At 64.6% G+C, this 11,338-nt stretch overlaps 1 protein-coding gene across 1 annotated transcript in view; it reads right to left on the reverse strand.

Annotated features, from left to right (window-relative positions):
* ZFYVE28 (zinc finger FYVE-type containing 28) overlaps window positions 1-5,692 on the reverse strand; it is a 47,731-nt gene extending 42,039 nt beyond the window's left edge. The window contains exon 1 of the mRNA XM_054581874.1: window positions 5,432-5,692. Coding sequence (XP_054437849.1) covers window positions 5,432-5,470 — 39 coding nt within the window. The 5' untranslated portion in view covers window positions 5,471-5,692. The remainder of the gene's footprint in view (window positions 1-5,431) is intronic.
* Window positions 5,693-11,338: the final 5,646 nt, after the last annotated feature.

Genomic DNA, 11,338 nt, shown 5'->3' on the forward strand with positions numbered 1-11,338 from the left:
CCACGGCAGACGCACAGAGCCCCCCACGCAGAGCTCAGCTCGAAGGACCCCCAGGCACGAAGGGAGTCCCACTCGAAGTGCCCAGCCTCCCTGCCCACCCAGCACGCAGACAGTGAGGACAGGGAGAGCTTCGGGTGCCTGCTGCAAGGAGGAAAAGGCCGTTCTGTTCGTGTGAACCGACTGCTCTACATAAATTACCATAAGATGACAAGTTCTATTCTACTTCAGCCTAATCTATTCAGAAAGGCCTTTTAATCCATTCATTTTTGTCTTCCTCCTTCCAACACTGGAATTGCCCACCAACCTCTAAGTCTCTCTGCCGTCCAACTGTGAAAAGCACAAATGCTCTGACTAGGGCTCCCGTAAACACCCGGACAAGCCGGCCCCTCCGCCGGAAGGGACAGCCGGGTCCGGGAGGCTCCAGCCAGCCCACGCGGCCCTCCGAGCCCCTGTTTGGAAAACAGGGTGCCTTATCATGAACAAGCCCCCCACGCCCTCAGCAGCTGAGCCAGTGGAGGTCTACCCGCTTCCTCACACCAGCCCCTCACGTGCCTGCACCCCCTGGGGGCCTCACCTGGAACCTGAGCCTCCAGCCAAGGGACAGAGACAGGGGTCACAGCCGCAGGAAGACGGCTCGCGAGGTTTGGGCGCCGGGCCTCACACGGTGGCCCCACAGCTGCCCGCGCGGGCTGGACTTCAGCCGCTGGACTGTCACCTGGGAGGCGGGTGTCCAGGGGCAGGGAGGGCCTGTGCCCCAGAACTGAGTGCCTTACATGCCACCAAGACGGAGGAGGGGATGTGCCTGTTGAGACACTTCCTCTGTCAAAATAATCCGATAGAAGCCACTGGAAGCTTCGATGGCCTCTGAGACGCCAAAAAGCACCGAGTCCGGTGCTGCGTTAAGCCCACGGCCTCTCACCCACCCGCGTGGCCCAGTGGTAAAGACAGCGACCACCGGTCAGCTGAGCTATTACCAACAGCCTTTGACCGAGATGGTCTCCTCTAACTCCACACGGCAGGGCCCGTCACCCCTCCCGACAGACGGGGAAACTGAGGCTGAGCTGGGCCCTGCAGGGGCGCTCCCTCCTCAGGGCCAAAGCCAGGCAGGCGGCAGGCGCGCCCCAGGGGCTCCCCGTCCCGGAGCTTGAATGGCAGGGGCGCCCGGCCCCTCGCAGAGCTGAGGGACACGTGCTGCCAGCTGAGGCAAGGACCCCGCCAGGCCACCCAAAGCGCAGGTGACCGTGAGGTCACTTATGGCTCAGAGGTGCGTCTCGCACATTGGTGTGTCTGCTCTTCGGGGGCGCCTGAGGCGCCGAGCATCTGAAATGACTAACAGGCTCCCGGTCAGGGAGGGGGCAGTGCGGGGGCGGGGCAAGGGAGGGGAGAGCGGGGAGGCCGCCACGCCCCGCTGGACGCCCAGGCAAGACACCATTAGGACTAGGACTTGCCCATTTAACAGAAACCGCATCGTGCACTTCCCGCAAGGACGCTGCTGCTCCGGAAAGCGCAGACCCTGCGGTGACGCGCGGCTGGCCCGGTCTCGCCAGCGCCCTGCTTGCAGCTCAGCCTCTCCCCGGCCCCGGGCGCTGACGGCACAGGGCTAGGCTGCGCCCCGCTCTGCTCTCCCCTCCGCTGCAGACGGGAACACAGGCGAGCCTCGGAGAGGAGCCCAGGGCCCCTGCTGAGTCACTCCCTCTGGGCTTCAGAGGCAGCTGGCCCGGCCGATGGCCCACAGCCTGGCGACGCCGGTGCATCCGAAGGAAGCCTCGGGGAGGGGCGGCTGGACCTGGCGGCAGGGAGGAGGGGCCCAGTCCTTCAAGTTCAGGGACAGGACGGAGCGTGCCGGACCCGCGGCGCCCGCCCTGACTCAGCACGGCCCCGGCCTCCTTCCCAGAACTTCCTGGCCCCGTTCCGGGCCGGGCACCTGCTGGGAGCGGGAGTTGGCCCGGGCGCAGCCGTGCAGCCAGGCTTTCCGGAAGGAGGCCGGGCTCGCCAGCAGCTCACCTCAGAGGGAAACCTGCTGTTCCGAGGACGGCCTCAGGCGCAGCCGGGCACTCAGAGCTGCCGGCTGAAAACAAACCAGTTAGCGGCCTGGCTAGACGTTAACGCTAACACCCAAGCCCCCGAGCAGCGTGTGCCAGACTGGGCTTGGACAGTTCTCTGTGAGGACGGGTGGCCACGCGGGGCGACTCACAGCCATGGGGGTGCCGTCCACCTGGACAGCGTCACCCACTGCCATCAATTCTTCCCCAGAGACGGAAAATACGAAGCCGCCCGCGCCCTCATTAGCACTCTCCCTGGTGGCGGCCGAGACATCCTCACGGGGCCCAGCCGGGATCCCCTTCCCCTACACCACGGTTTCACCTTTTAGCCCCGTCACCAGGGATCAACCACAAAGTGACCATCCAGCCAGAAACACAAGTGTTGATAGTTTCCCCTTTGACAGTTAACTCCCTCTGGGAGAGACATCCGTTCCCGAAACAAAAGCCGAGAGCGGATCTCACCGACAGCCCGGGAAGGCCGGGCCGCAGCCGCCCCACACGGCCTCCCTGGGCGGCCTCCGGTCCAGCAGGACACACGTCCTGAGTGCTTGGCGGGGAGCAAAGTCACAGCGGAGTCTAAGAACATCAGTGGAAATGTGAGAGTCTGCAAGTGGCGTTTTAACATTAAACTACTGTATCATACACCGGCTTTATTTTTTACTCACCTTGGATAGTTATTAATGATTCAGATATGAAAATTATTAAGTGTCAGATTAGAACAGGTTAAAGCTTTTGCAAACGCTTTTTGAGAACTACAAGAACAATGAGTATTTTTGGTTTCAGAATATTTTCCACTGCACTGGAATGAACAAGAAGTTCAGTGTTCAGTTTTAAACCAGAGCTGGGATTAAATCAAGAATGCCGTTGGAATTGTATATGTATCTAAATACAAAAGTGAAAAAAATCCCAAGGCAGGCAACCACCTCCCCAGCACGTCCTCCCCCACAGCTGACATTTAACTACTCCAGGTCCGGAGCCTTCCAGGGCTGACTGGGTGCTCCCTGGTGCCAAAATGTGTTACGCTGGATAGGAAGCGGGAGCGAAAAGCTCTAGTCCTACTGCCGGGCAGCAATCGGGCTCTGGTGTGACAAAGGAAAACCTTATTGGATGACCTAACATACCCCACCCCTTCCAACAATCAGGACACTGATCTGCAAAGACAGATCTCCAACTGCCCACGGGACTGCCCAGCCTCAGACCGGCTGCAGGGCACCGCTCCCCGCCCAGCCACGCAGGGCTTGGCGATCTCAGCACAGGTGTGACTTCAGTCCAGGGGTCAGCGACACGTCTCTGACAACGTGACGAGAGAGGACAGTGAGGAGCAGGCGCAGGTCAGAGCAGAGGTGACCCCCTGTGTCCCCCAGAGCCGGCGGCTGCGGGCACAGCCACCAGGGCTGGCTGACTCGCCCCGCCCCAGCTGGCCAGGCCAGCGCCCGGAACCTGCCTTGGAAGGGCGGCAGCCAGCTGGGGACGGAAGCACAGGCACACAATTCCCAATTCTGGGGCACAAGCTCAAGGACAGTGTCATCTTCCACTTTTGAAGACTTGCCCTGAACTGAAACAGGCAGGGCCGGTGACATCACCCAGCTACTGCCGAAACACCGTTGCTTCCCGCCCCTCCAGCAACGGAACACGCACGGTGCGGCGGCCCCCGAAACCAGGCTCTTCCACTGCAGCCCCTGGACAGAGGTGGCCCGGGGCCCCGGGACCCCAGACAAAGCGTCTTCAGAGAGACCAGAATGTTACTTGACCTGTGACACACTTCCTTGGCCCTCGCCATGTGTCATTGAAAAAATAATGCTGCTGCCTACCGCCAAATGGCCTTTTGACAAGTGAACTTCGTTTTTCTTTAACCGGTGACAACAATCACACACACAAAAGCTGCTCCCGTGCAGAGGCTGCCTGCCACCTTCCCCTGGCGGCCTGCACAGCGACAACAGGCAGGACTAAGTAAGAGCCTCCCCGGGGGCCCTGGAGGGCCTGCAGAAGGCAGCCCAGGGCGGAGGTCCTGACCACAGGCAGCCAGAGGGAGCCCCAGGGCTCATGGCTCAGCCACCACCAATAAGTAGCTGCTACGGGATGTCGCTGCTGCTCCAGGCAGAAAGACCCGAATCCAAGGCACGGCCCCAGGCACCCTGAGCCCCTCATGCAACACTCACACGGGGAGGGCTCTTCCCTCTGAAGGCCTCGAGGCCTTTGGGTCCCTAAGCTCGCGCTCCACAACCTCCAGTGCCCGCCCGACTTCCAAATGGACATGCTGCCTCCCGGCGCAGGTGCATCAGAAGGGCAGGGATTCAAGGAACCCCCCACCCTGAGAAACCACCCCCAGGGATGGGGGGCAGTTGGGCGGGGGCGGGGGGTGGGGGGACACCAAGCTGAGAAGCCTGATCCAGAAAAGTGGTCAGCCTAGGGGGAGGAGTGGATTCCCTGGGTCCATCAAAGAGACTTCGGTGTCAGATTATCTGAGGCGCCCTTAGGTCACCGGTGACCCCACCCGAGCCCCAATCCCTCAACTAAGACCTGGGTGCTCGGCCCCACCCCCCACAGCTCTGGCCCCCAACACCCTCAAGAGTGCGCCCAGGACCATGTGCCCAGGACTCTGTGCCCGGCTCCGTGACACCGCTGCCCCGGCCGCTCCGGCTGCAGCGGACACGAGCCCGTGCGGGCGGCGGGGACGCAGCGCCCGCAGTGCGACTGGCGCAGCCAACGAGGCGCAGGGCGCGCCGCCGGGACCTGGACCCCGACCCCGCGCCGAGGAGGGACGCCGCGCCGGGAAATGGGGGAACTGCCTCCGTCCCGCGCCTGGAGCGCGCGGGGTTGGGAGGGGGGCACCGGGCGCAGATGAGGACGCCACTGGCTGAGGTGCGGACCGTTCATTAAGGCAGGGCCCAGACTGAGGATGGGGGTCCACTCTGGACACGGGGACCGGAGAGAGGGGCCAGGGTTCCCTCCAGAACCTGGGGGGAGTGGGGAGGGGTCTGCTCCGGAGTGCACAGTTAGGCTGAGACACATTCCAAGCCCAGGGTAAAGGGGTGGGGGACGGCGGGCAGAGGGGATGAGGCAGTCACACCGGTGCAGGCGGAGGATGGAAGTGTCCTTCCGGGACCCAGGAGTAGGGGTCTGCCAAGGGCTGCGGTGCGGGCCGCGAGGTGCGAGCCGACTGGGATACGGACAGGCAGGGGGGCCGCCCCGGCCGCGGGCGGGGTGAGTGCGGTTGCACCCAGGCCGAGGGCAAGCGCGGGCGGTCCTCCGTGGACGGCGCTGGGGCTCCCCTCTGGGGCACAGCCACTCTCTGGGCTGGAACTGAGACCCGCCGCAGGCGAGGGCGACTGTCCGTGCCTGGCGGAGGGCCGGAGGTCTGTCCGGGCGGGCGGGACGGGGCCGCTCACCTTGGGTTTGTACAGCCACTTTCGGAACCTGTGCATCATCGCCGCGCCGGCCCGGCCCGCCCGGCGGCCCTCCCTCCGCGGCGCTGCGCCCGGGCCCGACTGCGGCGGGCGGTCCCGGGGCGCCGGGCGGGCGGCGGGCAGGTGCAGGGACAGGTGCGCGGCCGGGAGATGCTCCGCGAGCGGCGCGCGGCGCGTACCCGCAGACGGCGGCGGGCGGACGGGCTGACGCGGCACGGGGCGCCGGCTCCTCGCAGCTCACTGACACCCCGCGGCTCCGCCGGCCCCCGCCGCCCCACACTGCACATGCGCCGATGCTTGCGAACCCCCCGCCGCAGGCGCGCTCCTCGCTCGGGGGCGACGCGAGCACCTAGCGGGGCCGGAGAACTACAAGTCCCGTCGGGCTTTGTAGGGGCAGGGCCCTGCAAGCGGTTTCCTTCGCCGCGCCGCTCGCGCTGAGCATTCTGGGGGTTGTAGTGTTCTCGCAATGCCGCCGGAGCGTGGCGCCGGTTGCTAGGCGACGAAGCCCAAGCTGCACCCCGCCCCCCACTGCCGACCCTCCGGGTGCTCGCGAAATCCAAGCGGAGCAGGAACCAAGTGGGGCACCCCTCGAGGTTCCCGAGTCCCCTCGCGCCCGCTGCGTCTGGCAGCGCTTGTGGCGGCGGGTGGAGGCGAGAGGGAAGGTGCGGGAGCGCCCGCGGCGCCGCCGGCAGGTACGGAGGCGGAGAAGTGGGGCCCGGGTGGCGGGGCGAGGCCAGTCCCGCACCCCAGCGCCGTCCCACCCCTGCAGGCCGGTCCCCGGCGCCCTGGCTCCCTCCTTTCTGCTATCTTTCGCTCACCGCCTTTTCAATCTTCCCAGCTCTTTGACTCAGTTAACGACGCTTTTTTTAATCGCCGCAATAAACAGTACTTTAAAGTATATATTCCCCCGCATTCACTACTCCCCTCAAGGGTGCCCTAGTTTGGATCTATAAAAGCAGTCAGCAAGATCTGAGAACCGTTCTGTGCCGAGCAGAAAGCTGACAACAAGTAGGCGGTCTCACTTTACATCTCCATTGACAGCCGAAGACTCGGAGGCACGGAGAGGCTGCCGCGCTCTGGCCGGGGAAGGGGGTCCCGAGCCAGGGCAGGTGCGCCCTCCCGCTCAGCCCGGCGCTCTCCCACCCCCACCCAAAAGCACCGCTGTGAATCCACTGCCGCAGGGGAGGAATGTGGAGCCTCCCGTGACAGGGCTGTGCTCTGCTGCTGGCCCCGTCCGGGGTGCTCTGAGGTTTCTGGCCTCCCTGGCCACTCTGTTCCATTAAAGTCAGCGGGAGTCCAGGTGGGGCCCACTTCCCAGCTGTCCCCGTGTGCTGGTGGTCATCCATGCCGGCTTTTGAGGACCAGCTTGACCTTCCCCGCGGGCCTCCGGCTGCCACCCAACCACAGCTCGGCGACAGCGCACAGCCCTCCGGAGTTGCCTCTTACCTCTCCTGCCTTTCAGCCCCTTCTCTCCTGAATCCCCTCTCCGGCCAGACTGTCACCCGGCCCCTCCTCCGAGCCTCTTTACCAGAGCCGTCCTTGGCCCCGATGTTGCCAAATACCATGATCCAACCTCAGCCCATGCCGTCCTTGAACTGGCCTGCAGGTGAGCCAGCTGCGTGCTCCCCTCCTGGGCACACTGAGCCGGCCTGGCTGGCGTGGATCGTGCTGCCGGCCTCTCCCGGAGGTGGCTCCTGCACAGCCTCCTCGGCTCCCAGCCTCCTAGCACTCGGGCCTCCAGACTTAGTCCTTGGAAGCCCCTCTCGCCGCCCCTCCACGGGTGATCTCCTGTGGTCCCCCGCACCGTGCCAAAATGCGCATCTTCAGCCTGAACGTGCCCTGGGGTGTCAGCTGCCCTTTCCCTGTTCTTTGCCATCTGGGTGTCTGACAGGTCCCCTCCCTCTCAACGTGTCCAACTTGCACTGTCCCCCATAAAACCTGCTGCTCCCCCGCCGCGCTGAGCAGCGCGAGGACCTGAGATGGCCCCTCGGCGGGCCGCTCCCTGTGGGTCTGTCCTTGGCAGATGCCAAGGCCAGGGCTGTTGATGCTGCTCAGAGACTCCCTCCAAAGCTCCCCTGTTGGAAGCTGCTTGGCATGAAAGTTGACCTCAGGGCAGTGGGTGTGTCAGTTAGGATTCGGTTCAGCTGCATGGAAGGAAAAGTCCCAGCATCGTGGTGGCCCAAACAAGATTACTCATGCTTCCACGAGGGAGATCCACGAGGAGTGCTCCCAGGAGGCATGGCAGCCCCCCGAGGTCATGGGGGGCCGGGGCTCTCCTAGCTCGCTCATCTGCCATCTTTAACATGTCCCCTCGCAGAGCAGGGCAGCTGCCTCTGTGCCTGCCATGACCTCCTGAGTCCAGTCAGCAGGATGGAAAAGAAGAGAAGGGTATGACCCCCGTCCTTACACGGAGGCTTTCCATAAGTCTCATGCCATGTCGCTCCTTGGCTACCCAGCTGCCAGGGAGGCTGGAAGGTGGCAACCCACAGCCAGGGCTTTGTTTACTCACGAGGAAAGGGCGAATGTCGGTTGAAAAGCAACCAGGAGAACCTGCCACGTGAGCCTGTGCTTTAAGCACAGGCCATCAGGGCATGACTTGGCAGAAATCCTTAGGATTAGAGGCCAGGAAAAGAGTGTATTTTAATTAGCACGCATTGGGGATCTGTGCGCATGAAGCCTCTTGGGTGGTTGAGAGCATCGAACCAGCTTGCGCCTGGTCACTTTTAAGTCTCCCTATTTCTGTTTATAAGAGATTTGCCAAGAGAAGAGGAGTGTTGGTCCAGCCCCTTTGGAGTTCCCTTAAATAGGAGAAGTCAAGTCCTGCTTAGTGAAGTTAAAAATCAATACCAAAAAAATCAGTAGGCGTGGGAACTCAGTCCCAGCTCCCACGGGGGCGAGGGGGGGCGAGCTTCGCACCGTTAAAACAAAGCCAAGGTGCTGAAAGCGGGCGGCAGAGTTGGGCGACTGTTGATGCCCATTTCCCACCCGGAGGTGTGAGTATTTTGGCGAAGTTCGTAGGCTAAGCTTCGTGGGAACACACAGTCCAAGTGTCTCTTCCTGACGTCGGCCCTCACGCGCAGCCGCGCTGCACCAGGAGCTCCCCTTCCCCCCACAGCCCCTCACGGGCTCCCCCCACGCTCCCCGGGCCAATCGGTTCATCCTCCCAGGCCCCGTCTGGACTGGGGAGGGCTTGGTGGTTCTTCTTGTCGCCTGTGACCTGCCTCATCACCAGCAGGCCCTCGGACCACCCTTTCTCCAGAACATTCAGGCTCCAGGACAGGAGGGGAGGGCGGGGAAGCCGTCCAGCTGGGAGCGGCTCCTGCTGCAGATGAGCAGGCCACCCACTGTCCCTGCCCCCACGAGGAGCAGAGTCTCCCCCACCCCTGTGCGCCCCACACGTGTGGGTGTTATTTCCTTCATCACGCTGACATGGCGCCTCTTCACGCAGCCGTGGCTCATCCTGAGAGGTCATGGGGATCAGGCAGAGTGGGTGCTGGGCCTCAGGGACTCCCATAGGCAGGAAAATTCCCCGTGGGGGTGGGGAGCATGACCCAACGCCCCCTCCCCCCTCCGGCCCCACTCCACACGGTTCTCTTCCACGTCTACTTGCTTTGTAAATATTCTTGTGGCATATGATTTTCCAATTAAAAGGGACAAAACCAAGCTCTCTTGAATGGTAGGACCTGAGAAAGCCAAGTCTTCAAATAGCACTGGCACGGTCCCTGGCGAGGCCTCTCAAGGGGTTAAAGGCGGTTTCAGATGAAAACCGAGATCTCTCCGTGGGGTTGCGGTGGCACCTGTGGGGGCAGCCCCCACGGGAGGCCCAGGGGCTCAGCGACAAAGCCGGGCCCTGCACCAGGTTTGAGGGACTTCAGCGGAGGCACGGCGGAGGGCAGAGCTGGGGGAGGAAGGAAGGCTTCGCAGGCACTGGTGTTTGAGTTGGGTATTGAGGGGCGCCTAGGAGCTCGCGGGGGAGGGGAAAGGAGGGCATTCGTGGTTCAGGGGACTCACGGGAAGGGGCCTCCGAGGCAGGTGGGCATGCAGAGCCCACGCAGTGGGAGGTGCGGGGGTGCTGGGTGTGGGGGAGGGTCCCAGGAACTGTGATCCCGGCGCTGAGGAGGCCCTGCTGGGTCCCCAGGCAGCTGAGAAGGTGGGGGATGTGTTGGTGACGCTGGAGCGGCAGGAGGCTGCGCTGAGCGAAGACTGTTTCCCCAGACCTGCCCACCTGAGGCTCGCCTGGGCTCCGCAGTGTATCAGGAAGCCCTTCCTGGAAGGGAAGGAGGGCAGAAGGAAGGACAGAGCGGTGCTGGGGGGGCAAGGCGGGGCTGAGTCTGGGGGGCCTGGCGGGCCGCGTGGCCAGGGGTGCGGCCGGCCTCGGTGAGCCTCAGCTGGTGAGCCTGAGCCTCCCAGGACAGAGCCAGCTGTGAGGGCGGGCCTCGCTCTGGCTGCAGGGCACCCTGAGAAACAGGGCCAGCCAGCTCTGCCCCGCCCGGCCAGGCTCTGAGGCGGGGGCCAGGGGACGGATGGCCAGTGTCCACAGGCTGTGCCAGGGCAGAGCTTGCAAGCTGTGGAAACAGTGTCTTTCCTGGGTGCTCTCCCAGGGCCAGCACCCTCCGGCGACCCGCATCCCCGCGTTCCCCAGCCCTGAGGGCTAGGCCCCGAACCCGGGGTGGGGGCGCAGCTCCCAAGCTCAGACCCCATGCCCCCGTGCGGCCTTTGGCTCCGAGGCTCCCGGAGCCTCTGGGACTGCTCCCCCTTGGGCGGGGCCTGGAGGGAGACGAGGCGCCCCGGAGACGGGCGTGCTGCAGGGCAGCAGGAAGAGCACGGGCCCGAGCTGGCTTGGGGCCACCAGCAGGAGCAGGGGCAGGGCAGAGACCCGCCCAGAGGGGGCGAGGGGGTCAGAGCCGAGGCCGCAGGGGCCACGCTGACCTGCTACGGTCCCTGCCCCCGCTGCAGCGCCTGGGCTCTGAGAGGTTAAGCTGTTTGTCCCCAGTTGCCCAGCAGCAGCCTCCAGGGCCGCCCCACCTCCCCTGCCCGAGTCTGAGGCGGGGCTGAGCGGGCACCCACTCCCTCGACCACAGACAAGGGGCTGTCCTGGTGCGGAAGAGGTTTCGGGTCCTGCTCTCCATGTGGGCCGTGTCCCCGCCCCTCCCCCCACCTCGCTGAAGTGCCTGGTGGCTTTGGCCCTCAGTCTCCTAAAAGTGATGGGGCAGGGAGGGGGGGATTGGCCAAGTCTGGGGGCTGCTCTCCGGGACAGGGCAGGCGTCCCCGCTGTCCCCGGGCCCGGGCCGTCTGGCTGCTGCCCAGGAAGGCCGGCCGCGTGTGGGCCCAGAGGAGCCGCTCGGTCCGCATGGACCCGGTGGGGCAGGTGGGGGCTGGGAAGGGAGCCCGCAGGGGCCTGGCCACCCCCTTGGGCAACTTGGAGGCCGCCTGGGAGAGCCAGTGCCTAGGGTCCAGCCCCAGCCCGGGCAGCCCTTCCAGGGCCTTCTGGAGGGGGCACGGGGCCCACGGGGTCCCTGGAGCGCGGGTGCCGCACAGAGTGCGGGGCCTGCAGGAGCCGGGCCCCCCGGCCACGCACCCTCTCTGGGGTTGCTCCCTCGTCTTTAAAATGGGGCACCCGACCTAGTGACCAGAGATTCTTCTTGCCCCACCCTGCTGTGATTAGGTCACACGGCACCGCTGGGCAGGTCCTGCTGAGTAACATGACCGAACCCTGGGCTGAGGGACACCCTGCGGCCACTCACGTGGTGCCTCCACTCTGGCCTGGCGCCTCCCAGGGGTCGTCCCACCCATGCACCCCGCACGTGTAAGGTTGGGGGACAGGCGGGGGCAGCAGAGGATGCAGGGAGAGCCCAGGAAGTGGCCCGGGTTGCCCCAGCCAGGGCCCCC

Source organism: Pteronotus mesoamericanus, unplaced genomic scaffold (assembly GCF_021234165.1).
Source record: "Pteronotus mesoamericanus isolate MK-2021 breed Mesoamerican mustached bat unplaced genomic scaffold, CSHL_Meso_final contig_68, whole genome shotgun sequence".
In the NCBI taxonomy this organism is placed as follows: Eukaryota; Metazoa; Chordata; class Mammalia; order Chiroptera; family Mormoopidae; genus Pteronotus; species Pteronotus mesoamericanus.